Source organism: Pleurodeles waltl, chromosome 12 (assembly GCF_031143425.1).
Source record: "Pleurodeles waltl isolate 20211129_DDA chromosome 12, aPleWal1.hap1.20221129, whole genome shotgun sequence".
In the NCBI taxonomy this organism is placed as follows: domain Eukaryota; kingdom Metazoa; phylum Chordata; class Amphibia; order Caudata; family Salamandridae; genus Pleurodeles; species Pleurodeles waltl.
The window spans coordinates 435,730,371-435,757,662 of NC_090451.1; the positions used below are offsets into that span (position 1 = coordinate 435,730,371).

The 27,292-nt window shown below is 46.5% G+C and overlaps 1 protein-coding gene across 4 annotated transcripts in view; it reads right to left on the reverse strand.

Moving 5' to 3' along the window:
* The window catches only part of LOC138267774 (cocaine esterase-like), a 403,040-nt gene that overhangs the window by 132,672 nt on the left and 243,076 nt on the right, over window positions 1-27,292 (reverse strand). For all 4 annotated transcript variants that reach the window (XM_069216971.1, XM_069216969.1, XM_069216970.1 and 1 more), the window contains 2 exons: window positions 8,673-8,777; window positions 5,744-5,884 (listed from right to left, as the gene is read on the reverse strand). In XM_069216971.1, the coding sequence (XP_069073072.1) occupies window positions 5,744-5,884; window positions 8,673-8,777 (246 nt within the window). The remainder of the gene's footprint in view (window positions 1-5,743; window positions 5,885-8,672; window positions 8,778-27,292) is intronic.

Below are 27,292 nucleotides of genomic sequence, written 5' to 3' on the forward strand. Positions count from 1 at the left end.
TAATGTGTGCAGTAGTCTAAGGGTATCATTTGGAGTATTACAGATGTGCCACCAAATCCTTTAAGTGGAGGTGGCTCTCTGTGTGCTTCAAAAAGGTCTACCTACTAAACGTTGAATTCCCTGCTGTGAACAACGCAGTCTAGTTATGCAGTCCAGTCAGTATGTTTGCGGTTTTACCATAAAGAAGGGCTCATTGTGAAACTGTCTTTCTAAAAGCAAAAACATTTTCCAACACACTTTTTCAGTTTTCTCTCAGTACTTCAGGGAGATTGTTGCTTTATTCCTATTCAAGACCATCGTAACTTGCATGGTGGTTATAAAAAGAAAAAAAAGAGCTGGAACTGGATCCTTATTACAGCGGGCATTCTGATGCCATTGTGGCAATGAATTACAAGAATATTGTTACAAAAATCTTCAGTTGCATGAATATTGTCTGAAAATCTGAAAATTATCATCACTACAAACATATTGAGGAACAGAATAAACTTAAAGAATATCATTTTAAGTATGTGATATCACTTTTTGAAATATTGTTTTATACAACGTTGTTTACAATCATCTAGCTGTATTAAATACCAATTTTTTAATTATTTTAATATATAGTGAGTATTATATTAATTGTAGGTATTATAATTGTTGATATTATTGTATTCCATTTGCTTAGTGTAGTTTATAATTGTAATTTTTCAAGTGTAATTAAATTGTTTGCATTTAATTAGCAATTCATAATTTAGTAGTGGGTTGTTGAGTTGGGAAAACTCTAAATTTTAAATTACTGTTTTTTATTTCAAATCAATTTATGTTAATTATTTACTTGGAAATAGTTGTGTAAATCATGTAATTGATTAATTGTTATCATAATTATTCTAAGGCATATTGCAATTGTAATTTATACTTTAGCAGTGAGTTGGAGGTATTGTAGGGGAAAAGGGTGGGAATGTATTTCAAATATACATTTTTGTTTCTTATGTTAATTATTTAATTGATAATTAATTATGTAAAATGTTTAAACGATTAATTGCTGTTTTAAATGTATAGGTGTACTTTGATTTTTTTTTAAAGTTTGTATTATTTTTCTATCGTTTAATTACTAATTTACAAATTAGTGGTGGGTTGTTGGCGTTGCACTGAAATAGAGTGGGAAGTTATTTAAATATAAATGTTTTTTACAAGTTATTTTGTCTGTGGTAATTAAATATTGAATTGGAATTATGTAAATGGTTACTTGGTGTGTAAATAGTTTTTTAAAATTGTAATTCAATATTGTTAGACCTCACAGTCTTAGGGTGGTCTTCTCCCAACTTTTTGCCTGCCTTCCTCCATTTTTCTGATCTAATTTTTTGCTGGTTTTAGTACTCTGCACACTTTACCTCTGCTGACCAGTGCAAAAGTGCTTGCGCTTTCTCCCCTAAACATGGTAACATTGGCTCATACCCAATTGGTATATTTAATTTACCTATAAGTCCGTAGTAAAGTACACTAGATGTGTCCAGGACCTGTAAATGAAATGCTAGTAGTAGACCTGCTGTACTGATTGTGCCACCCACATAAGTAGCCCCTTAACAATTGTCTCAGGTATGCCATTGCCAGGCCTGAGTGTGCAGTTTCACTGCCACTTCGACTCGACATTTAAAACTACTTGCCAAGCCTTAAATTCCACTTCTCTTACATATAAGTCCCCCATAAGGAAGCCCCTAGGTAACCCATAGGGCAGGGTACTATGTATGAAAAAGGCAGGACAAGTACTTAAAGGTTTTACATGTCCTGGTAGTGAAAAAACCCCAAAGCTATTTTTCACTACTGCGAAGCCTGCTCCTCTCACAGGCCAGTATTCCAATATCCCGTATATGCTTTTCAGTGGTAATTTCTGATCTGAAAGGAATAGACTTGCCATGTTTGGTATGTTTAGAATGGTAGTGAGAAATCCTACTTACTGGTGAAGCTGGAGTCTATATTATTATTTAAGAACTGCCACTTTTAGAAAGCAGGTATTTCTCTGCACTTACTACCATCTGTGCCTTACAGCCTGTCTCCAATCCACATCTATTCTGTGCTGGTTGACAACTCCCCTTGTGCATTCCACCCAGTCATCCATTAACTAACCCAGAGCACTCAGCTTCACCTGCAATCATCTGCACACAGAAGGGTGGAGGGACTCTCTGTTAGACCTCAAAGACCAGTGACCTGCCCTCCCACAAAAGGACTGATAACCTCCCACATGGCTCCTGGCAGGCACTTTTGGGTATATGGGTATATATATATATATATATATATATATATATATATATATATATATATATATATATACTGGGTCTGTGATCCCACCAAATCAGACACTTCTGTAGCTACAACTGGTCTCTGTCAGAAGAACTGCCTGTCTGCCCTAAGGACTCATCTGGACTGCTGTGCTGGAAGGACTGCGGGCCTGCTTGTTGCCCTACTGCCTGCTTAACCCTGACTTCTCTGGAAGGACTATGCCTTCCTCCACAGGAACTCACCAAGGGATTGGATTGAGCATGCCTCCTGTACTGAGGTCTCATGGCTATCAAAGACTTCCCCAAAGAAAAGAAAATCAAGCACATCAGAAAATCGATGCAATGCCTGCAAACTTTGATGTATCACCTGCCGGATCGATGCATCGCTTGCCTTGCTGCTCAAAAATCACTACATCACCTGACAGATTGACGCAGCGCCTGCTGCCTCTTCTCAATGCATTCTAGATTTTTCACACATCGCCTCTGGCATCAAAATATCCCTGCATTGGAGTGAGGAACCAAGGCCGTGCTCTCCGAAAGTGACGCATCACTTTGCAGCATGTAAAGAAACAATGCATCACCTTTGCTAAACCTGAAAAATCGATGTAACGCTTTGCTTTTGGCACATCTCCTCCTCTGCGTCCCTCTGCGGCATTATTTTTTACACATCCCAGATACTGTTTGTTAAAAGGATACAGCCACCGATTCTTGTGGATTAAGAGTCATTTAAACCTTTAAAAAATGACATCTTGACTTGTGCATATTAGAATTTTGTTGTTTTCGTCTTATTTTATTCAGATATTTATTATCTATTTTCCTAAATTGGTGTGGAGTACTTTTTGTGGTGTTTTTACTGTCACGTTTTTTGATGCTCCGGTGTTGCAAGTCCCTCAACCACATCTATGAGGCCACACACAGCCACTTTGTGTGACTTTTCATGGCCTCATAGATATGGAGTAATGCAAAGCAGCGCAAGAAGCTGCCTTGCCTTACTCTGTTCCAGTGGGCCATTCCATGGACATTGCAGTGGATTTTCCTATGCAACACAAATGGATTTTGACACTGCACCAGATTTACTTAATGAGGTGAACCTGGGGAAATGCCAAAACCTTACGCCTCCCCAAAGCAGGCGTAAGTAGGAGAAATATTTTTATTTCTCCTAATTTTTTCCTCTTTCCAGGTGTCCTACAGAAAGAGGAAAATACTACTCAGGAAGGTTTTTGTGCTCCTTCCTGCAAAAAATACAATCCTGCGTGCGAACCAGACACCCTGGCACCAGGGTGGCAGGGTGCCTGCATTGCAGTTAGGCAGCAAATTCAGCACTGGCACAGGGGTAAAGGACAGGAATGCAATGTATTTCATAAATACAGTGCATTCCTGCCCGTTCACATTGGCGTAAGGCAGTGGGCCACTGTTCATTCAATGAACCTAAATACTTTTAAATTGGAACCTTATTATAGCATACAAATAAATGCAGGCCAGTTTAATTTTAGATTGTGTACTCCTCAATTCTTACTACTGTTCAATCTTGCTGATTACATCTTTTTCCATTACAGTTTTAGACATCACCCCTTTTTCTGTTTATTAATATTCTTTGCCTTCCTAGTGGCCTAAACCTTTCGCCTCGAACAGTTGGAGTAACAAACATAGTAAAACCATCTAACGTTTACCCATATAGCAACCAGGTTTCTTGCATTAAAAATGTCACATTTTCAAAGTAAATTTCCTGTTTCAGTAACTGATGCCATCTTCTAAACACAAATACATTTCATTATATTATGGCTGGCGTTTCTGCCTTCTACAACGATTAGATAACCCCATTTCTTTCGGACTCACTTTTGTTCTAGCCGAAGGCTCCCCTTAATTGCCAAAGGTGTTGAAAAATGCTATTTTAATAATGAACACATCCAAATCTCTAACCAAATCAATCCTATTTTTGGGAGCAGCATCCTTGCTCAGTGTCTTCCGCAAAAGGTTTGATCAGATGACAGTGGCCCACCATTAAATTGTATAACCCCTGATTTTTGTTGATGCATTTGAGCCATATTGATCGTTTTTTTGTAAAATGTAATCTGCTTTCTGCACCAAGTTACAAATGTTTTCAAATAGAATTCATCCTTTACCTTAGTTGTGACAGTGCTCGTTAGTGCATTTCAAGAGCCATGTCATGTACAGTCGTAAGCATAACTATTCTATGTGTGATCTCTTTCTGTGGGCTCTTTATCTATGCTTGTTGGCAGATCTTAATTTGTAAAAGGCAAAAAGCACAAATTCAGGATCCCAATATTTTTTCTAAGGATGGCCACTAGCATGGACAAATTCTGAGGCTGCCGAACACCGAGGCTGATTAAACCAACGCTGCTTGAATCCACCTTATGCCTCTTTCTTCCACCACCCTACACGTACCGTCTTTTTACTCCTTGCTACCTTTTCGGATTTTCTCTCTTTTACACTCGGCCTGATGATGGAAAATAAAATTCATGAGAATCTGGCATAGGGGAGAGCAGCAAGTCAACTTGCTGCACTGTCTTAGGTCAAAGAGAAATGGCAGAAATGCAGAGTATCTATTACATACATCACTTTACAGTCCTTTCTCAGTGCGCTGGTGCTGTTTTGGCAGCCTAGCACCAACAGAAACACCCGTGCACCATTGTGCAAGGGTGCCTGCATTGCATGCAGGATTGCTTTTGTGCAGGAAGGGCCACCTCCCGGCACAAAAACAATCCTGGGAGGCGGTTTTCAATATCTATGTGGGCTGCATTCTGCAGCACACATAGAAAGAGGAAAAATGAGTAGAAATAGTGATATTTCTTCTTGCTGTGCCTCCAAATGGGAGGGTAAGGTTTAGGCGCATCCTCAGGTTTACATGCTCTTGTCAACCTTGGGACTCGTCCAAATCCATAGGTGTTGCATGGGACACCCACCTCTTCACCCATGGAATGCCTCCCTGATGCAGAATAAGGTCATACAGAGATCTGAGCTACCTTGCCTTACTTCATGTTTATGAGGCCCTTCAAAGCCAGAAAAAGTGCCTTTGCGTGGCCTCATAAACATGATTTGATGGTTTGCGCCACAGTTGCATCACAAAAGTCTCTATCCTCACCAATCGGGGCAGGTGTCCTCCATTTTCATTCACCTGCAGAAATTAATAAGCCTTGCTTGAGAGTCTTGCAATCCTTTAAGAGTATAATTGTGTGAAGCCTTACACTCCTACGAATGACAGAAAACAAAATTCTAAGGAAAACAGCAACAAGCAAGTATGGTCGGGGGGGAATCCCACGTTTGAATATAAATTGCTTGGATCACTATGTTGATTATATCTGCGACACTGCATTACTGTGATTCACATTCCTGAACTAAAGCAGCAACTTTACTGATTCTCATTCAAACAAAAAGCGCGCCCAAATGACCAATAAATGTAGTAAAGGGAATGTGTGCACATTTCTGGCATCATCAGTATTATTGTATAATAATAAATAGATGCTTACTGTAAGGAGTAGCCACCCACACTCGTCGTTGTTGAAGCCAACCACGTAGGGCACTGGATTGTACTCCTTCTTAACCAGAAGCTCCTCTGGGCTTTTCGGAAGAAATATGCCATCCACGACAGCGGGTACGTACAGATTTGGCTAGATTGTAAACATATTCACTCATTAGTTGCGTTGGAGAAATATGTTGCTGTAGTAATCTCTTCTTTAAAAAAAATATATAAATGGTTAAAGTAGAATGTTTAATGGAAATAAAAATATCCTGTAATTTATTATGGCTTTGGCACATTATGATGTAAAGATACCCAGTTCACCTAGGAGATATGGCAGGACATGACTTGAAGTGGAGGAATGTTGGCTCTATAGAAAGAGATTCATTAACAAATAGGAGATCACATGGCGAGGGCTGTGAATTGAGCATATGATAGTGAGATCGGAGCCAGAAAACAAATCGCTCTACAGACTGTCTACCCCGACACCTTCTGCAATTTCACACCAGTTTCAAATGAGATCTAAGCGTTAATGATACACCCCACCAAATCTTTCAATATATGGTTGGATTAGTTCCTGGGTGCTCTTCAAGCCAATGATGGGGACGGTCATAGGAGTGTTCTTATGTTTATGAATTCTGTACTGATAAAGCCTTGTTGCTTTCTTGGTTAGGGTACTTTAGAACTCTGAGGCCCATATTTATACTTTTTTAGCACCACATTTGCAGCGCTTTTTGTAAATCTGTGAATGGGTCAGAATGCATAAGTGGATGAATGGTAACACCCACACTCCACCATGTAACATCCCTTTCATGCAGTCTAAAGTAACTGAAGGCCGCGACTTGCGCTGCCTTGCTTTCATCAGATTTACCAAGCCATGCGGGAGGCCTTGTGTGTCTTGGTAAATCTGTATCTATATTTTTTGTCACCTTGTCACCCTTCTTTGCTTTGCCTGGAGAAAGGGTGAAAAAAAAACATTGACAAATTATCTAAGAGATTCAAGTAAAATGGGAAAATCTTCCACTGCCATTGAGGACCTCACTAGTTGAAGTTTAAACTGGGTTTTCTGTTGGCCACTGTACTGGTAGACACTGTGGCCCAGTTTTATAAACCCTTCATGCTGTCCTTGCATTGCATAAGGTGACACAAGAACCATGCAAAAGCTTCAGTAATATCTACAAAGCCACTGAACAATTGATTTGCGTGTCTTTGTAAAGAAATGTAATGCTGCTTGCACTGCTTAAACTTACATTTCAACTTGGGAGGCATTCCCTAACTGGCGCAAGGGTGTTCCCATGCATATACTCATGCATTTTGGTGCATTATCATATTTACTGAAACTGATAAACCTAGGAATGCATCACAATCACACACCTTCCTCAGTGAGACGTAACTAGCAAAACTATCATTATTTCTCCTTGTTATTTCCTCTTTCCACATGTGCGCCATTCTGCAGCACACATGGAAAGAGAAAAATGGGTCTTTGGATGGGGTCCGTTCCTGCACAAAAACAATTCTGCCTATAACGCAGGCACCCTTGCACTATGGTGCAAGAGCGCGCGCATTGGTGCTAAGCTGTACGCAGTGCACCAGGAAAGAATAGAAATGATTCACATCATTGTAACTTTGCTTGCTGCCCTGCACTCTATGAAAGATTAGTTAATACACCCCTGTGTATGCAGCTCAGTGCTTTCCTTTCTTTCAGAGTAGTCTCAAATATTTTTCCAGACAAAGCCTTGCTTTACCTATACAGCAGAGTTAATCAATACCTGTTCTATAACTTAATTGCACATATGCAAGGGTAAATGTAGGGCCTTATTTACTAGGAAATGGCGCTGCTCGGTGCTGCAAGCAATTTTGCTGTGCCGAGCTGCATCATTTCCAGAATGCAGGGAAGCGCCATATGCAAGGGTGCCTGCGTTGCAGGCGTGTTTGTGTTTGTGCAGGAAGAGGCACCTTCCTGCACCAAAACAATAATTAATAGCTAGGTGCTCCTCCTATGTGTGCTGCAGAATTTAATTGCATTGATTAATAGTTGCATTAACAATTAAACATCGTTGTTTAAACAGCATTGCGTTAATTTATGTGTGAGCAAATCTTCCCAGGGAATCCTGTTGAAAATATTCCAAGGAGAGGAAACCAGCATATGCTGGACAACACTCATAACCATGCAAGCATGCAGGCATTCACAAATCCTTTGCAGGTAGTTTACTACACTAAAAGGTTTTGGAGAAGTACTCCTATAAGGACAGGAGGAAATCCATTTTACTGTGGGAAAGGGAAATCACCACCACCAAACCTGTCAGAGGAGAAGGGTAGGAGTTTAACCATGAGTGAGGAAAAGAATATGAATTCCGAATGGATTTGTGCCGCAGTAAGGGCAAATCTTTGACTTTCTTTGTGAATCGAGGCAAAAGTGTGTTGAAACTGTTCATAAATGTGTATTAAGCTGTTTGCTAAGGTGTTCTTCACTTCTTACATTTTGAGCATCCAGTACCACTGGGCCTAGAATTCCAGTTCGTGGGTGGTACACATGTAACTCCTGTATTCCCTTTTCTATTCAGATTGTAGGTCTTGTAAATCACCTCTTGTGGCAATTGTCCACTTATGCCACAACTGTTGAGAACTCAACTCCTACTCTTACAAATGGACGTGTCACAGGAAACATTGATGCTCCTCTGCCAGGTACAATGTGGCTAGATCAGAACCAAAAGATTTTTTAGTTAAAGTGATGACATATCCCTGTTACAAACATTTTCTTATTCTTCATAATTTGAATGCAATCATCAATTAGATCAAAAAGATGCAAACTCTCTAAACCAAAGGTCATGAAAGTTGCTCGAAAAAAGTTAATATTCCTAAGTTCACTGATCACACATCTTTACACATCACTCTCGCATTGAAGTTTGATTTGTAAAACTGCAATTTTTTACACATACCATTTCTAAGGTAACTTTCAGGATTTCCTCCTCAGTTTTCTTCCTCATGCAGGTAATAGTTTCTACAGAATTTCCTGTTTCACAGTTAGACAGGTTAGCAACCATCTACAATCATAAGAAGAAGAGAAATGTTTTGGACTTTCTGGATGAAACATGCTAGTTTTACTTCCTCATTATAGGTGGAGAAGTAAAGTCAGGTTCAAGACACGTTACTGCATGGTATTGGGCCAGTTTTTGACCTGATTCCAGGTTTCCCCTATTGTGATTGAGATTACCCTGCAAGGCTGTACCACACAGTGTACTCGATGCTTAATTTGTAAAAGAATAAGCCCAGGAATTTAGGGGCATATTTATACTCTGTTTGTGCCGGAATTGCGTCGTTTTTTTTTACGCAAATCCGACGCAAAGCTAACTCCATATTTATACTTTGGCGTTAGACCCGTCTAGCGCCAAAGATCTTGGAGTTTGCGTCATTTTTTAGCGTGGACACCTACCTTGCGTTAATGATATGCAAGGTAGGCGTTCCCATCTAAAAAATGACTCCAAGGCATGTGCGCCTTATTTAAACTCCCGTGCAAAAATGACGCACGGGAGTGGGCGGGTCAAAAAAAATGACGTCCAGCTGCTTTTGAGTCATTTTTTAACGCCTGGTCAGGGCAGGCGTTAAGGGACCTGTGGGCTCGGAAGGAGCCCAGAGGTGCCCTCCCATGCCCCCAGGGACACCCCCTGCCACCCTTGCCCACCCCAGGAGGACGCCCAAGGATGGAGGGACCCATCCCAGGGAACTTAAGGTAAGTTCAGGTAAGTATTTTTTTTAAAAAAAAATTGTGGCATAGGGGGCCTGATTTGTGCCCCCCTACATGCCACTATGCCCAATGACCATGCCCAGGGGACATAAGTCCCCTGGGCATGGCCATTGGGCAAGGGGGCATGTCTCCTGTCTGTGCTAAGACAGGAGTCATTTCAATGGGGGTTGGGAGTAAAAAAAAATGGCGCAAATCGGGTTGAGGCCAATATTTTGCCTCAGACCTGACTTGCCCCATTTTTTGACGCCCAAGCTCCATTTTCCCCTACGCCGGCGCTGCCTGGTGTGGGTCATTTTTTTTGACGCACACCAGTCAGCTGCGCCGGCTAACGTCATTCCATAAATAGGGCGCCCGCATGGCGCTTTGGAATGGCGTTAGCCAGCGTTAAAATTTTTGACGCACAACTGCGTTGGCGCAGTTGTGCGTCAAAAAGTATAAATATGGCCCTTAATGTTTTGCTCAGAAGTCAGTGGCCAATGCTATTGAAGTTAAGGGTCTAATACCAAAGCTGATGTGTAATCCTGATTCCACCTAGTTCCGATGAACTTCATCACCAGGCGCTCCCTGCCTCTGTATCTCATTCTTGAAAATTCTTTTTCATCCCTCCCTTTTCCCTTTGTCACTGTTTCCCATTTTTCGCTTGCTCATTCTTCCCCTGGTAGATTTTTCTCTCTCTTGCTTTATTTCAAAGTCTTTTCAAGAAAACTAACTGCCCAAATGTGAGTGGCAGTGGGCCCCACCTACAACCACTGGCTCAAAGTAAGCACACTTTGTACCCCTTTTCATACTTTTATGGCCATGCAAGTTCCTCCAGATGTGCTCCCTATTTGGAATCCAGCTTTAGGATTTTCTTTTTATTAAAAAAAATATATATATATTGGAAGTTTCATGTTTGGCTGCGTCATGTTTATGGAGCCATCCGTCAAGCAAGGTACATTGCTGTGTGACAGTACTTAATTCGTCCGCAAAATCAAAATGAGACTGTTAGTTCTTTATATTCAGATATCACAGCTCGGAAACAGTGAACAGCATTAGCCTTTTTCTGTTTCTGAACTGTGCTGTCTGAGAATACCAATAGGAAGATTTAGTGCTACATGTGTATTCTGCACCCCTACATTTATAATGTTGGAGAGCTGAATTAAAGAAAACATTTTGTGTTAATGTTTGTGCCCTTTTTGCAGTCATTTTTGTATATGATTTGAGAGCAGTTGCCCTCACTCCTGGCCAGTCTTTCTATGGGTAGTCACTGTAGTTGTGGGGAGTCTACTTAATAACAATGATGGCACTCCTTTGTATCTCACCTTCCTTACCTCCCTCTCATGTTGCGCAAGATGTATTGTTTGCTGTTCAGTGGGTTACCAACCTTGCCAGAGCATACCATTAGTTGTTTTGGGTGTCATTCTGATTTGTCATCTTTTGATTGCTTAGCTCCTGTACGCTTCCCATCCTTTCTTGAGCATGCACTAAGTACATGTGTTCTGCCTCATCTTTGTTCTTGCTCGTCATTTTGCAATGCATTTTTTTATTTTATAAGCAATTTGGTATTATTCTTGGATGTGCCATGTGATTTCCTACTTTTAATACAGGCCTCCTGCTTCTTGGTTATGTTGCTTTCACCCTATCTGCCTCCTCCATTGATTCTTTAGTTGCTCACACTGTAAACTGTACAATTCTATGCCACTCCACTCTTTGCTAGTCTATGCCAGTCAACTCTACCCCACACCACTCCACAATGCACCACGCTACTCCATTCTACTCTACACCACTCCACTCTACTGCATGCCACTCCACTTTATCTATGCCACTTCACTCAACTCCACTCTATGGCACTCCACTCTACTATACTCCACTCCATGCAGTGACACTCTACACCACTCTACTCCACCCCTCTCAACTCTACTATATGCCACTCAAGACCATCCTATACCAATCTTTGCCACTCACTCTATGCCATTATACTTTGCACCACTTTGCTTCTCACCACTCTCCTCTACTCCACTCCACTCTATGCCACTCTACGCCACGGCACTGTACTTTACACAGTGCCATTATACTCTGTGTTACTCTACTCTATGCCCCTCTTCTTTGTCACTATACTCTATGCCACTCAATAACAGTCCACTTCACTATACGAAACTCTACTGCACTCACTCCACTCTACTCCACACTATATTACACTCATCTATGCCACTCTTTTCCACTCTACTCTATGCCAGTACACCCTACCCTACTCTACACCACTCTACTCTAATCTGTGCTACTCTACGCCACTCTACTGTTAGGCATTCCATTCCACTCCACTCTGTTCTATACCTCTCAACCATGTGCCAGTCTGCTCCACTCTGCGTCAGTACGTGCCACTCTACTTCACGCAATGCACTGTGCTCCTGCCATTCTGTTCTATGCTACTCTATTCCTCTCCACTCTACTGTAGACAATGCCACTCTACTCTATGGCACTCTACTCTATGGCACTCTACTCTACCCACTCTAATCTACGCCACTCAATTGCACTCCACTCTACACCACTCTACTCCACTCTCCTCTACAACACTCTAACTTATGCTACTAACTTGTAGCTATGCCGAACAGCAACCATGCTGCTGTACAACATGGCTAAAAGGCATTTGCAAACCCAATATCTCTCACTAGGCAAGACATGTTGGTGTTGTCAATGCTTGTTTGCAGTTTCAGCCAACTAGCAATTTGTTGGGGAAAGTGGTGTGAACCCAAAAAATTATACATTTATATAAACTAGGCCAAATTCGTATTTCTGCTAGGGGTGATTTATGTATCTTACTAAAGGTAGTTCCAACTAATTGTCATAATAAAATAGTAAATGTAAATAGCAGAAAAGAAAACTAGGTTCAAAGCGTTCAATCATAAATTGTTGCACTTGAGGCTTATGTACAAAAGTAATATAACAGTACATCCATCAGACATTTCCAGGCACAGGGATGTTAACTGTTGGACAGCCTGCGATGCCCAAAGCTATAAACCAAGGCATGGCTTACAATAGTTTTTCATTGTGTACCAACAATGCATCCTTTCAAGAGGAGCTATCTAATGAATAAATACTGAATATGAACAAAAGGTATCTATTTAAATGTACGTCAGAATATGAGTTCATGAATAGGGTTATTTTTATCACTGGAGAACAAGGTATTTACTTTTGGTAATGCTCATGCTAGTGGATATGTTACATACCTGTGGATTACTCACCTTTTGAATTACTCATCTTTTGAATATCCTTGTGTGCCAGCATTTCATAGAAACTTTTTTGATAGCCCTCCCACATCAACAGGGTCATCAGTATATACAAAGCTCTGCATGTTCCACCGCATCACGTCACTGGAGCCATAAGAAGGCCCATTGGCATGCTGATGTCAGTTTCCACCCATTTTATACAACCTTTGAGGAGAACGGATGGAACATCACAACTGGAATTACAGTTTCTAATCTCAAAATTAAAGATTTACATATGAAAATGCACGTACATACTAAATGTACATACCAAGTTCCTTCTGTATATACAGAAAAGTAACAGGAAAGAGGGTGGGTCGGTAAGGAATCTGCAGTTAGATACTGTATTCTCCAGAAAAAGCATTACCGAACGTAAGTAATTTGTTCTTCTGATGGATACATCTACATGCAGGTTCCTCGCATTTCCTTTCAACTTCCCAATGTACACCACAAAAAAGCTGAACCATACTGAATTTACTGTGTCCTGTCCATGTAGAAATTGACAGCTCATTTGGGGTCAAATTGATTAAACCTTTCCTCCTCTTTGGATGAGGAGGATGACAGAAGCGGTAAGGGTGATGGATTGACCAAAGTGGAAGGGAGTAACAACTTTTGGCAGGAAGGCAGCCCTGGTTCTCAGCACCAACTTATCAGGGAAAAACCTCACCCACGCACTCAAGGCACTTCACAACGCCGGCCCCTCCTACCTCAACGACAGACTCAACTTCTACACTCCGACCCGCCAACTGCGCTCCGCGAGCCTCGCCCTCGCCAACGTCCCCCGCATCCAACGAACCACCTCCGGCGGCAGATCCTTCACCTACCTCGCCGCCAAGACCTGGAACACGCTCCCTACCTACCTCCGACAGACCCAAGACCTACTCGCCTTCAGAAGACTACTCAAGACCTGGCTCTTCGAGCAGTAGCAATCCCCCTCCCCCCCCCAGCGCCTTGAAACCCTAACGGGTAAGTAGTGCGCTCTATAAATATCTGTGATTGATTGATTGATTGAAAAAGTAGTGAAGGGAGGCTTAAGGCCTGTAGCTCACTGACTAGCCTTGCAGATGTTATGGATATAAGAAAATCATCTAAAATGTTAGAAATTTCAAGGGACAGCTCTATAGAAGTTCAAACAGAGGATACATTAGAGGAGTAAGAACGAAATTAAGATCCCACTGAACTATGATGAAAGGAGTGGGAGGGTATTTATTTGTAAGTCCCTAAATAAACATTAAACAGTCAGAGGCTTAAACAGAGAAGGTTGATCTGGTAAACAAAAAAAAGCTGTAAGAGCAGACAAATAACCCTTAAATGTGGAAACTGCACAGCCTTGCTGCACCAAAGAAAGGTCAAAATGTAAAACATCTGACAAATGAACCTTTAAAGGATCCAAGAAATTATCATCATACTACTGAACAAATTTAGACCATCTACCAGCATATACCTATATGGTGGAGTGTCTTCTGGACAATAAAATAACATCTACCAGTTCAGGGGGTAGTGAAAAGGAACTCATGTTGCCCCATTCAGTGTCGAAGCATGTATATGCAGGCTCTGGAGGTGTGAGTCTAAAACCTGCCCCTGTGACATGCAAGAGAAGAATTGCCCTGAGAGGGAGACAGAGCAGAGGGCATAGGGAGAGGTGAACAAGGTCTGTATACCACACCCTTAATAGCCAGCCTGGGGCAATAAAGAATACCTGAGCCTGGTCATGGTGAATCTTCCTCAGAACCCGTGGAATCAGGGGTATGGGAGGGTACACGTAAAACAGCTGGGAGCTCCAGTTCAGCTGAAACGCACCCCCCAATGACCCCTGCATTGCATACAGGAGGCTGTAGAATGACAGACAGTGTGCATTCTCTCGAATGGCCAAGAGGCCTACCTGAGGAGTCCCCCTTAATTGAAGATCCACTTCAGTGCCTCTGGAGATCTTTACAGACACCTGTTGATCCCAGTTTGTCTGAAACCACTGCCTGCAAAGATATCACTGGAGTCCTCTCATGTACCAGCATGCATGGATGACCAACAATGCACGAGGATAACAGACCTAACAGGTGAAAGACCTTCAGGATTGGAGCCATTGCTCCATCCTGAAACATCAGAATCATAGCCTGAATGCCCAGAATCCTCTGAGGAGGAAAGGTTTGACACAACGTGGTGTTCAGTTCGGCCCCTATAAACAGAGTGCGCTTAGAGGGCTCTAGGTGAGACTTGTTGATGGAAAAGCCGAGGTTCAACAACCACTGAATCTTCACCACCTAGTGGTGCAATGTCAACACTGCAGACTTGTCTTTGATGAGCCAATCATCTCTGTAAGGGAATACCGGTATTCCCAACTTTCTGAGATGAGTTGCAACCACTGTCATCATTGTCATGAAGACTCAAGGAGCAGAAGTAAGTCAATTGAATTAATCCAGCATTATTTCTCTAGTGCAAGAAGCATGTGAGCTACGGTCAGGATCTTGAATTTTTTATTTTTGAGAAACCAGTTCAAAATCCCCAGGTCTAGGATTGGACACAAACAACTGTTCTGGAATCAGGAAATACAGTTAGTAGCATCCCTGATCCCGTTCTTGCTCTGGATCCTACTCCACTGCATCCTTTTGAAGTAATGATTGGACCTCCTGTTGAAGGAGCTGAAGATGGTCTGTGGAAAGTAAATTTAGTTTGGGTGGAAAGGGTGGGAGAAATTCCTGGAAGGGTTGGACATACCCCTTGCCCACACTTTTTAACACCCATAGGTCAGATGTTATGGATCTCCACTGATGTAGAAATTAGGACAACCATTCTCCCACTGGTAAAGCACACTCTAAGATGGGAAAACTAGCACTGCCATTTGTGATGTTGGCAGAGGAGGAAGAGAATGAGGAGAAAGATGGGGGAAGGGGAACTGCTTGTTGCCTACACCTCTCACACCCCTTGTAAAATTTTTAGAGGGGGAGGGATAACTGCTGCTATTGATGCTGGGAGAGCTGGCTACACCTGCTCCTGTTGAGGTTGAGGAGCCAAATCCAAGATTGGGGGTGTGTCCTCAGGCTGAAGTGAATTTGGCTGTGGCGCTGGAGCTGAAGGCAATGCTGGAAATGGCACCGGAGGCACAGCCAGAGTGTCACTCTGTCTACCCTCCTCCGAAGTTGGATGTGGAGATACTGACATCGGCGATTCATCCTTTGAGGAGCGATGTAAATAGTCATGACACCACTTCTTATGTTTCTTTCTCACTGACTTTGATGAATGAGGAGACATAGGGGGTCATTCCGACCCCGGTGGGCGGCGGGCGCCGCCCGCCGGGCAGAAACCGCCCAAACACCGCACCGCGGTCAAATTACCGCGGCAGGGATTCTAACTTTCCCGCTGGGCCTGCGGGCGATCTCAAGAAGATCGCCCGCCGGCCCAGCGGGAAAGCCCCTGCAAAGAGGAAGCCAGCTCCGAATGGAGCCGGCGGATTTGCAGGGGTGCGACGGGTGCAGTTGCACCCGACGCGATTTTCAGTGTCTGCAAAGCAGACACTGAAAATCATTATGGGGCCCTGTTAGGGGGCCCCTGCACTGCCCATGCCAGTGGCATGGGCAGTGCAGGGGACCCCAGGGGCCCCACGATACCCGTTCCCGCCAGCCTCTTCCTGGCTGTGTAAACCGCCAGGAAGAGGCTGGCGGGAAGGGGGTCGGAATCCCCATGGTGGCGCTGGAGGATTCCCTGGGCCAGGGGTAAACCGTCGGGAAACCGCCGGTTGCCCTTTTCTGACCGCGGCTTTACCGCCGCGGTCAGAATTGCCCATGAAGCACCGCCAGCCTGTTGGCGGTACTTCCGCGGCCCTCTGCCCTGGCGGTTTCAAACCGCCGGGGTCAGAATGAGGGCCCTCATTATGATATCGGAGATAAATCCCACTTACCGCCATGCCTACTGCCGCCAACATAATGCCGCCGCAGCGGTTTAGCGCCAATCATATTATGACACACACATACGAATCCGTCACTATACAGCCACACACACAAGTCTGCCAGCCCAAAGGTCAGTGATAAACTGGGGGTATCCAAACCCACACCGTTATGCCAACAGAACTAAGCCCACAACATTATGACCCACGAATCACCGCAGCGGACATTCAATGGTGGTAAACCATTGGCGGTACATACCGCTGCGCTCAAAATACACACACTCAAACAAAACTACACCACATTGGACAGTTCAAACAACACACACCTGACACCCATACACACACCACAACCACACACCCACACCACTATAAAACACCCACCCACAACCCTTTAAGACTAGAAAGAATAGCCACCAGAGACAGACAACAAGAGCATCCACACAACCAAAGCCACATAACATCATAACCTATACACCATCCACGCACCTTACATCACACACCTAACACATCACCCCACACACCCTCACCCACACCACTCACACTACACCCATGGCACCACAACTACACCCCAGGTTCACATAGGAGGAGCTAAGGGCCATGGTGGAGGAAATCATCCGGGTGGAGCCATGGCTATTTGGATCACAGGTGCAGCAGACATCCATTGCTAGGAAGATGGAGCTATGGTGGAGAATCATGGACAGGGTCAACGCCGTGGGACAGCACCCAAGAACTAGGGATGACATCAGGAAGAGGTGAAACTACCTACGGGGGAAGGTGTGTACCGTGGCAGTAAGACACCAACTAGTTGTACAGACAACTGAGGGTGGACCCCCACCTCCTCCCCCACAACTAAAAACATGGGAGGAGCAAGTCTTGCAAACATGCATCCTGAGGGCCTGGCAGGAGTAGGAGGAGGACTGGACTCTGGCAAGTCATATCGCTATTACTATCACCCCCTCTCCCTGCATGCCATCACAAACCCCCACCCTCACTCCCATCACTTCACCACCTCCCACATGCCCACTATCGCAACCCACTCATCCCAATACCAAGCCCTGCATGCAACACCAATGCATGGACACACCTCACAGACCTGCATGGACACCTATCACCACTGCATGCACACTGGAAAGAATCACCTAGCCCACCAAATAGCAAATCACACAAAGGCAAATCTGCCAGGGCAACAACAGCCATTGAGGGCAACACACCCATGGACAATATGTCACACGCAGAAAACAATAACACTGCATTCACATCCCCACAGGTACCCCAGCCAATGTCACCGGAGAAGAGGTGCCAGCAACATCCAGTACCCCCCAGAAGAGGCTCACAGTGATGACAGCAGCTCTGCTCGCCTGGATCTAGATGACCAACCTGACCCATCAGGGATCTCCGGACAGTCGGTTCCCAGGCACAGTCACACACCACCACAGAGCCTCCTACCTCAGGAAACGCCACCACAGCACCCTCCCAGCGGGCCCATACTTCTGTCCCCAGGACACGTCAATCAGCAGTGTGTCCACCTCTACAGGAACCCCAGGCCACCCCACAAACACAGGACGATCAGGGACCAGGGGTCAGTGGCAGTGGGCACACGGTTCAGGGGACAGAGGCACAGGACAACAGGGAAGCTGGGAGGACTGCTGTGCGACAGGGGGAGGACAGGCCCAGGGAGCCGACTCTCCAGGAGACACTCACATTCCCAGGATACGCTGGGCCAGATACTGGACAAGTTGCAGGAGAACATGCGGCTGCAGGAGAGACAGTACCTGGGGATCAGGGAGGACTTGAAGGATATCAACACCACCCTGGTCTCTATTGCAGGGGTGCTGTCAGACATGGCCAAAACTATGAGGGAGGCAGTGGCACACCACCAGGCCCCTGACACTAGCCAAACCACCGAACAGCCCTCCACCTCCGCTGCTGCTAGTGGACAGGAGGCCCCGCAACAGGACCAACAGGACCCCTGCAGAGGGAGAACCACCCCACAAACATTCCCTGCGATCCAGGCAGAAGCCAGAGACTATTGCCAAGACCCCTGCCAGGAAATAAGATTCTCCTGATTGTCACCCTTGTGTCCCACTCTGTCACTCTGTCCAGCTTGAACTGCCATTGCTCCCCTTCCTATGCCCCCTTGGACAATGCACCTGTGATACAAATAGACTGGACTCTAACCTGGACTTTCCTCCCTCATCAACCCAGCCCATTCCACTACCCCCTCTACTTCTTAGCACTTAAATAACCACCCTTTGAAAAAATATAAATAAGGAGTATTTCAAATGATTTAAGTATGTATTAGTTTAACAAGATTTAAACATTGTAATTCAACTGTACAGTAATGTAAACATAGGAAAGACCTGTAGTTGGCTGCAGTCAACACACCAGGCGCGATAGTGTGACACAAATATCTGCAAATAGAGATGCCAAAGGGTACAGTGAGTGGCCATAAAAGTGGGAAAAACAGCCTGCCAGTGACAATTTCAAAACAAAACTGTCAATTAAATGTGAATGTACACTGTCTTACCTGTGTGTCATTGGACGTATTGACAAATTATTGCACTTATGTTGTCCTCATCCTCTACCTCCCTATTTTCACTGTACACAGATTCCACTGCTGCCACACGGCCATCTCCAGGCTCCTCCTCCTGCAGAAAAGGCACTTGGCGAAGCAAGGCAAGGTTGTGCAACATACAGCATAGCACGATGATCTGGCAGACTTTCTTGGGTGAGTAGCACAGGGATCCACCTGTTAGACGTAGGCAACGAAACCTGGCCTTCAGGAGGCCAATGGCTCTCTCTATAATTCTTCTTGTTCGCACATGTGCCTCATTGTCATTTTCCTCTGCCCTTGTCCTGGGATTCCTCACAGGGATCAGTAGCCGTGAGAGGTTGGGGTAACCAGAGTCACCTGCAAATATCGAGCGACAACTGTTGGCCACACACTAACCCTTAGGGCCCACACCATACCCATACACCAACATATACCTGGTGGGAACCAGGGCTCGCCTATTAGCCACATCCTGTGCCTCTGGAGTTGAGCCATCACATTTGGGATGCTGCTATTCCTCACGATAAAGGCATCATGCACAGACCCAGGATATTTTGCATTGACGTGGGAGATGTACTGGTCCGCCAGAGACACCATCTGCACATTCATGGAGTGATAGCTCTTTCGATTTCTGAACACCTGTTCATTTCACCAGGGGGGGACAAATGCAATATGTGTTCCATCAATTGCCCCAATAATGTTGGGGATATGTCCCATTGCATAGAAATCAGCTTTCACTGTAGCCAAATTCTCCAACTGGGGGAAAACGATGTAGCTGCACACGTGTTTAATCAGGGCAGACAACACTCTGGTCAGCACTATTGAGAACATTGGCTCAGACATTCCTGCTGCCAAGCCCACTGTCACTTGGAAGGATCCAGTTGCCAGGAAATGGAGCACTGATAGCACTTGCACAAGAGGGGGGATCCCGGTGGGATGATGGATAGCAGAGATTAGGTCAGGCTCCAATTGGGCACACAGTTCTGTGATTGTGGCCCTGTTCAGTCTATAGGTGAGGATAATGTGCCTGTCGTCCATTGTTGCCAAATCCACCAGGGGTCTGTACATGGAGGGATGTCTCTATCTCCTATTCATCCGCAGCGGTTGCAATCTAGGGGGCAAAATGGTGAGCAGCTGGTCCTTATCTCTTAATTCCAACCACTACAGTTTTATGCATGTTGTGATTGTAACGTTATTTTGTTGGAGATGTCCAAATGGTGCATTTGTGTACTGTGATGTAGTTAGGATCCATGGCCTGCCGCCCCCCCGAAATGGCGTCTGCCTATCCTGTATGGAGGGACAGGTGGATATGAGGTAATTCCGCTGATGTTGTGTGCCGTTGTGGGAGGCGGTCAAAATCTGCCATGCAACTCCTCATTGATTAACATTGGGCGCTATGGGGTACAGTGGCCAATGGTGATGTACGCCGGCGGTGATGGTATGTACTGCCGTGGACCTCACCACCATTTTCTATTTGTTCACTCACTTGCTACCTGACCTTCAACAGGAGAAGACCTACACTGCCTGTGCTGCTGTGACCTGTGTCTGTAACTGACCATGGCTTGTGTGACTGGGGAAAGGGCCCCTGCCTTCACTTCAGCGGGGTTGGAGCGACTGGTGGATGGGGTCCTACCCCAGTACCGAATGTTGTATGGGCCTCCAGATCAACAGGTGAGTACAATGTGGACACGATGCATGTGGCATGAATGCATGGAGTGCTGTGTGTGAAGGCCTCATGTAGGGGGTGGGTGGTGGATGGGCCCTGGGCAGCGTACAGCATGTATGGTGAGCCATGTCTGTGCTACTGGGGATGGGAAGGGGCATGGTGGGCCATGAGCGTAACAGGCAGGACAGTCGGACTAATACCTTTCCCTGTGTCCATTTCCCTGCAAGTCAGCGCCCATCAAAAGAAGGGTATATGGGGTGCCATTGCCAAGGACGAGCAGACCCTGGGGGTCTGCAGCATCGGAGCACCCACTGTTGGAAACGGTGGGAGGACCTGAGATGCTGGGCACGGAAGACCAAAGAGGCCCAGCTGGGGATGGCCTCCCAATGAGGAAGGGGTGCCTCTCAAACCATGACCCCCCCGATAGCCAGCATACTTGCGGTGGCCTATCCGGAGCTGTTTGGGCGCTTGGGGGCATCACAGCAGCCACAAGGGGGTGAGTACAATGCCCCAATATACAACTTTCGCTTGGTGGGGTGGGATCTAGGTGGGTGGTGTGGGCCCTGTGGGTGCCCCTAGGCTAGGCCTGTTATTGCAAGGTTGGTCCCATGTTGGGCAGGGTTCTGATGTGAAAGTACTCCAACCAAGCTTGTAGGCATCCACTACTGGGCAGGGGTCTGTGGGTCTCAGCTATGCTATAATTGGTGTTAGGTGTCCCTATCCATGGGCTGGTGACTAGTATTGTGACTGGTAGTGCATTGCCTTGCGCACAGGGCTGTTCCCTGTGTGTGAGTGTGTTGTGTACACCAAAGGTGGTGTTGTTGTCGCCATTGACCAAGTGTATCCTTTGTGTCTCCCTCCTTTTTGTTTTGTCACCCTGTCTTTATGTGCATTAGCATCATATGGCGGAGGAGCAGAAGCACCGGCGATGGAGGGAGCTGCATCCCACATGACCCTGGAGGCAGAGTCCACCGACCCGAGGGAACTAGTGGGACGGAGGGCGAGGGGAGCACCACGGTGGAGACAGAAGGGGATAGTTCGGACACTGATTCCTCCTCTGATGGAAGCTCCCTGGTGGTGGTGGAGACCTCTGTGCCCACCCGAACTACAGGAACCACAGCCACCCCCGTACCAGCACCACCCTCCCAGCAGCCCCTCAGTGAGTTTCCTGTGCCTGGTCACCCAGGAGGGTTGGCATCTCCTTCATCCTAGGCACCTCAGGCCCTGCCCCAGTTGACCCTGCTGCCCTGAGTGAGGAGGCTATTGACCTCCTGCGATCCATCTCTGTTGGGCAACCATTGTGAATGCCATCCAGGAGCTGGCAGCCCAAATGCAACAGACAAATGCATTCCTGGAGGGCATTCACACTGGCATGGCGGCCCAACATAGATCAATCCAGGCTCTGGCCTCCTCTCTGATGGAAACGATTGTCCCTGTTTCCAGCCTCCCCCTCCAACTTACTCTACCCAATCCCATTCCCCTCAGCCCCAACCTATCCCATACACACAGTCAGACGAGCATGCACCCAGGACAACACACGAGTGGACATGGCAAACACAAGCACCACACTTCATCCCACAGGTACTCACACAAACACCATCCAGAATCAGACATACCAACATACACTGCCTCCATTGTGGCCCCCTCCTCCTCGTTGTCCACCTCCCTCCCAGTTGCATCTTCACTCACACCTGCATGCACTACATCCTTATCCACTACCCCCATCACCAGCACACCTAACAGCACATGCCCCTCACTGGCAGTCACCACCCCCACTTCAATCCACACGTCCACTGTGTCCTCTCCCCCCGTGTCTGTGCTCCCTCCTCCTAAAGTACACAAACGCAAGCACTTAGACACCCAACATCCATCCACCTCACAACAGCATCCAGCCCATGCACCTGCACCCAAACACAGCATACAGACACCTCCTACCACCACTTCCTCTTCCTCCACTCCCAAACCATCTCCCTCTTCCTGCCCCAATGTCCTTAAGAAACTTTTCCTCTCCACCATTGACCTCTTCCCTACCCGTCCCCCGTCCCTCACGTCAGGCCAGGGCAGTCAAAACCCAGGCAAGCACCTCAGACACCCAGTCCACAGTTGTGTCCACAGCTACTCCAGGTGGGAGAGGATCCTGGGCCCCAGCCAGCCAGACTGAAAGGGTGCCTGCACCAAGTGCTGCAAGGAAGGGCAAGGAGGCACCGCCAGCTGCTGCAAGGAAGGGCAAGGAGGCACCGCCAGCCACTGCAAGGAAGGGTAAGGAGGCACCCCCAGCTGCTAAAAGGAAGGGCGAGGAGGTACCCCCAGCTGCTAAAGGGAAGGGCAAGGAGCAATCGCCGGCTGCTGAAGGCAAGGGCAAGGGGCCTGCACCAGCAGGCAGAAAGGACAAAAGGCCTGGTGCTGGGACTCCATCAGCGCCCCCACCACCAACCATGGTGGTTCAGCTGTCCGAGGCTGCAGGGGAAGGGCTGGAGCACCCCCCCACGACTGCCAGCTCCATCATTAGCAGAACCACTGCCACCACTGAGCAGCCGTCACCACCGTCGGACAGTGAGTAGTCCTGCGGCCATGGGCTGTTGTGCGGCCTGACCCCAGCAAATCCTGTGGGTCTGACACCCATCTGAGAGACTGTGACCTTGCACTCCCCAAGATCTGCATCACTGGGTGCAATGCCCCCTCCAGAACCAGAGGAAGAAGCCATCCACTCACCCCATCCTCCACAGGAAGAAACTCACTGGGCACAATGCCCCCTTCAGAACCAGTGGAAGAAGCCATCCACTCACCCCATCCTCCACAGGATGAAGCTCACTGGGTACAATACCCCCTCCAGAACCAGTGGAAGAAGCCATCCACTCACTTCATCCTCCACAGGATGAACCCCACTGGGCACAATGCCCCCTCCAGAACCAGTCGAAGAAGAAGCTCACTGGGCACAATGCCCCCTCCATAACCAGTGGAAGAAGCCATCCACTCACCCCATCCTCCACAGGAAGAAGCTCACTGGGCACAATGCCCCCTCCAGAACCAGTGGACAAATCACCCGCTTGAGAGACTGTGACCTTGCACTCCCCAGGACCAGGCAGTGGGCAAATCACCCACTTGATAGACTGTGGCCTTGCACTCCCCAGGATGGAGTGATGGGCATGGTGCCCCCTCCAGGACCAGTGGCATTGTACCATCTTTCGGCTGAGGTCCAACGTCCCCCTGAGGTGCCTGTCTATTTTCGACCTGATGCCCCTGCAGTGTTCTCTCCATGCTGTTGTAGGAGTAAGGTGGGGCCTTGGACTTTTCAATGTGGCCCTGTGGCCCACAGACATTGAGGACTGGGCAGTCTCCCTACATTTGTAAATATGTATATACTTTTTGATTTTGATGCACGTATTTATTCTATTTTATCTTATTACACTCACTTTAATCAATTCCTTTTGTCCTTGCATTATTCCTGAGGGGTACGGGGTGAATATGTAATATTATTGCATCTGCTAGTGTGTATGGTCTTGGGGGTGGGGGTGTTGCGTGTTGCGTGTGTGTGTTACTCTCTTCCCCCACCATGTGCTAGGCGGCAATACTCACCGTGGTCGTCTTCGCCGGCGTTGGTGTTCATAATGGAGCAGAAGGTAGAAGATCATGGGGAACACATGCAACTTGGGCTCCATGGCGACGTGGTCCTTCCCTGAGTCTCCACAGGTGAGTCCTTTGACTTCTGAGATCTGTTTCCACCAGGCTTTTGAAGTTGTTTTTACCGCCCCGGAAAAGGTGTCGGATTAGTGTCTCATAATTCACTGGGCGGGACACTGTCTTCCGCCTGGCTGTAGGCAGTTACCGCCGTGGTGCCTGTTGATTTTGCCCTGGCGGTTGGTGTATCAAAGTGGCTGTCTGTCGGAGCAGTTTCCGCCGTGGTCATAATTTCATATTAATTACCGCTGGCCTGTTGGCGGTATTACCGCTGCTTTATCAGCAACCGCCAGGGTCGTAATGAGGGCCATAGTCTTCAAAGTCGGAAGAGACTTGTGAAAAACCCTGTTTGCATATTTTTTTCTGGCCATGAACAGCTGTGCCTTCATTTCCTTCAGGGCCTTCGGTTTCATCAGTTGACAACAGAAACAAGCATCAACATTATGATCTGATCCTAAGCACTAAAGACAGGTGTTGTTTAGAGGGTCGGTGACAGACATCTGACCCTTGCAGTCCTTGCAGGGGTTACATTCCAATTTTGGGGTGGAGATCTTCTTCTGGAAAAATCAAAAAAATTGGAAAAAAAATCAAAAAACCTGACAATTCCCTATGTAGAGTTAATGAAAACTGTTACTCGTCGAAGGTGCAGAAAAAAGGGAACGGACTTCAGCACACTGACAGGGACTTGCTCCAGTGACATCACGCGGTGCTGCCTGAGGAGCCATGTATATTCCAACGTCCCTGTCGACGTGGGAGAGCTATCGAGGAAGTTTCTGTGAAATGCTGGCACATGGAAATATTCAAAAGCTGAGGAATCCTAAGGTATAAGTACCCTTCAGAATTTTTATCTACCATCCATGTGATCTACAAAAGCTGCACGCCCATGGATTCTTTTGGGTCCCTAGTTTTCAGGGATGCCATGTGTAGATAGGGCTCCATGGTTGCGGGCCAACTAGTCTGCTGTGGAAAGTGAGAGGACATTTTGTAGTTTTATCTATATTTTTGATATTGTGGGGCAAAATGTGCAGGGATCTAAGTAAGCCACAATGCCAAGGGTATACTTAGGGGCTTATTTACAAGCCCCTTGTGCCGCCGGTGTGCCACTTTTTCCCATATGAAAAGTGATGCACTAGTGGTGGAAGGGGCTTGTAAATAAGCCACCTAGGGCCTGATTTATGAAAAGATTGCGCTGCCTTTGCGTCATTTTTTGACGTAAAAGCAGGGCAAAGGTACAAAATATAATTGTATTTTGTCAATTTGAGCCCCTTTTTCATCAAAAAATTACGCAAAGGTGGTGTAATCTTTTCATAAATCAGGCCCTTAGTGTGCTATGTTACAGACTCAAATACTTCTACTTTTTCTCATGAAAATGGAGGTGAAATTAGGATTCATTCTGCTGTAGCTTTGACAAGTGGTACGACCTCTTTTTGGGAAACCCTCCTGTTGTGATTCCAGGGCACCAGGGAGAGGTACAACTGGAAAGGAAAGAATCTCCTCTTTTAAACATGCCTATCCCAATTTAATCAATGCTCTTGGTTTCACCGTGCACCACATCGGTTGAAAGAAGAAGGTGAAAGTCTCCTTTTGCTTTCAGTTTCAGTTATGATGATGTCATAATGTATGCACGCTGATCATCATTCACAAAAAAAATATTCTCTAGTAGTCTGAGGTGGGGGCCTATAACCAGAAACCCCAAATAAGTGTCTAAGGGTCTGATTTTGATAATGGTGGAATATCCTGTCCGCCAAAATCTAAATCCCATTATTTCATATTGGATTTAGGCGGTCATTCCAACCCTGGCGGTCCGAGACCGCCAGGGTTGGGGACCGCGGGAGCACCGCCAACAGGCTGGTGGTGCTCCTATGGGCATTCTGACCGCGGCGGTACAGCTGCGGTCAGTGACGGAAAACCGGCGGTGTACCGCCGGTTTTCTGCTGCCCTGGGGAATCCTCCATGGGATTCCGACCCCCATACCGCCATCCTGTTCCTGCCGGTTTCGGCTGCCAGAAACAGGATGGCGGTATGGGGTGTCGTGGGGCCCCTGGGGGCCCCTGCAGTGCCCATGCCAATGGCATGGGCACTGCAGGGGCCCCCGTAACAGGGCCCCACAAAGATTTTCAGTGTCTGCCAGGCAGACACTGAAAATCGAGACGGGTGCTTCTGCACCCGTCGCACCCCTTCCACTCCGCCGGCTCCATTCGGAGCCGGCATCCTCATGGAAGGGTGTTTCCCGCTGGGCTGGCGGGTGGCCTTCTGGCGGTCGCCCGCCAGCCCAGCGGGAAACCCAGGATAACCGCGGCGGTCTTCTGACCGCGCAGCGGTATTCTGGCGGCTCCCGCCGGCCCTGCGGTTACCGCGGCCGGCGGGAGTCAGAATGACCCCCTTAGTTTTCAGCTCACAGGATATCTGTAACTGTTGTGATGAAGTATCCCATCTGCTAATATTTAAATCAGGCCCTAAGTGGGATACGAAAAGCTTGGACCTATGACCGAAGCAGCTTCAGCAAATAAGAAATCCAGGATTTTTCAAGTTAGAGTTTTTGGTGCCAAAACTAAGGGCTTCAGCAGGAGCTCGGCAACAATGTATCTGACTTAAAGGGACCCTTGCTGGCTCAGCTTTGGAGCTTGTCCTGCTGGAAAACCTTGACCTGTAAGAATCGCTGTGTAAAGAGTTTGACCAGGGTGACCCCACGTGGTATATCCGAAATCCAAGTCCTCTGGGTCTGCCTTAAATTCTCCCTAGGCCTCAGTCAACCACAAACTGATACTTTAAACTGGTGTTTTATTTATGCTAGACAGAT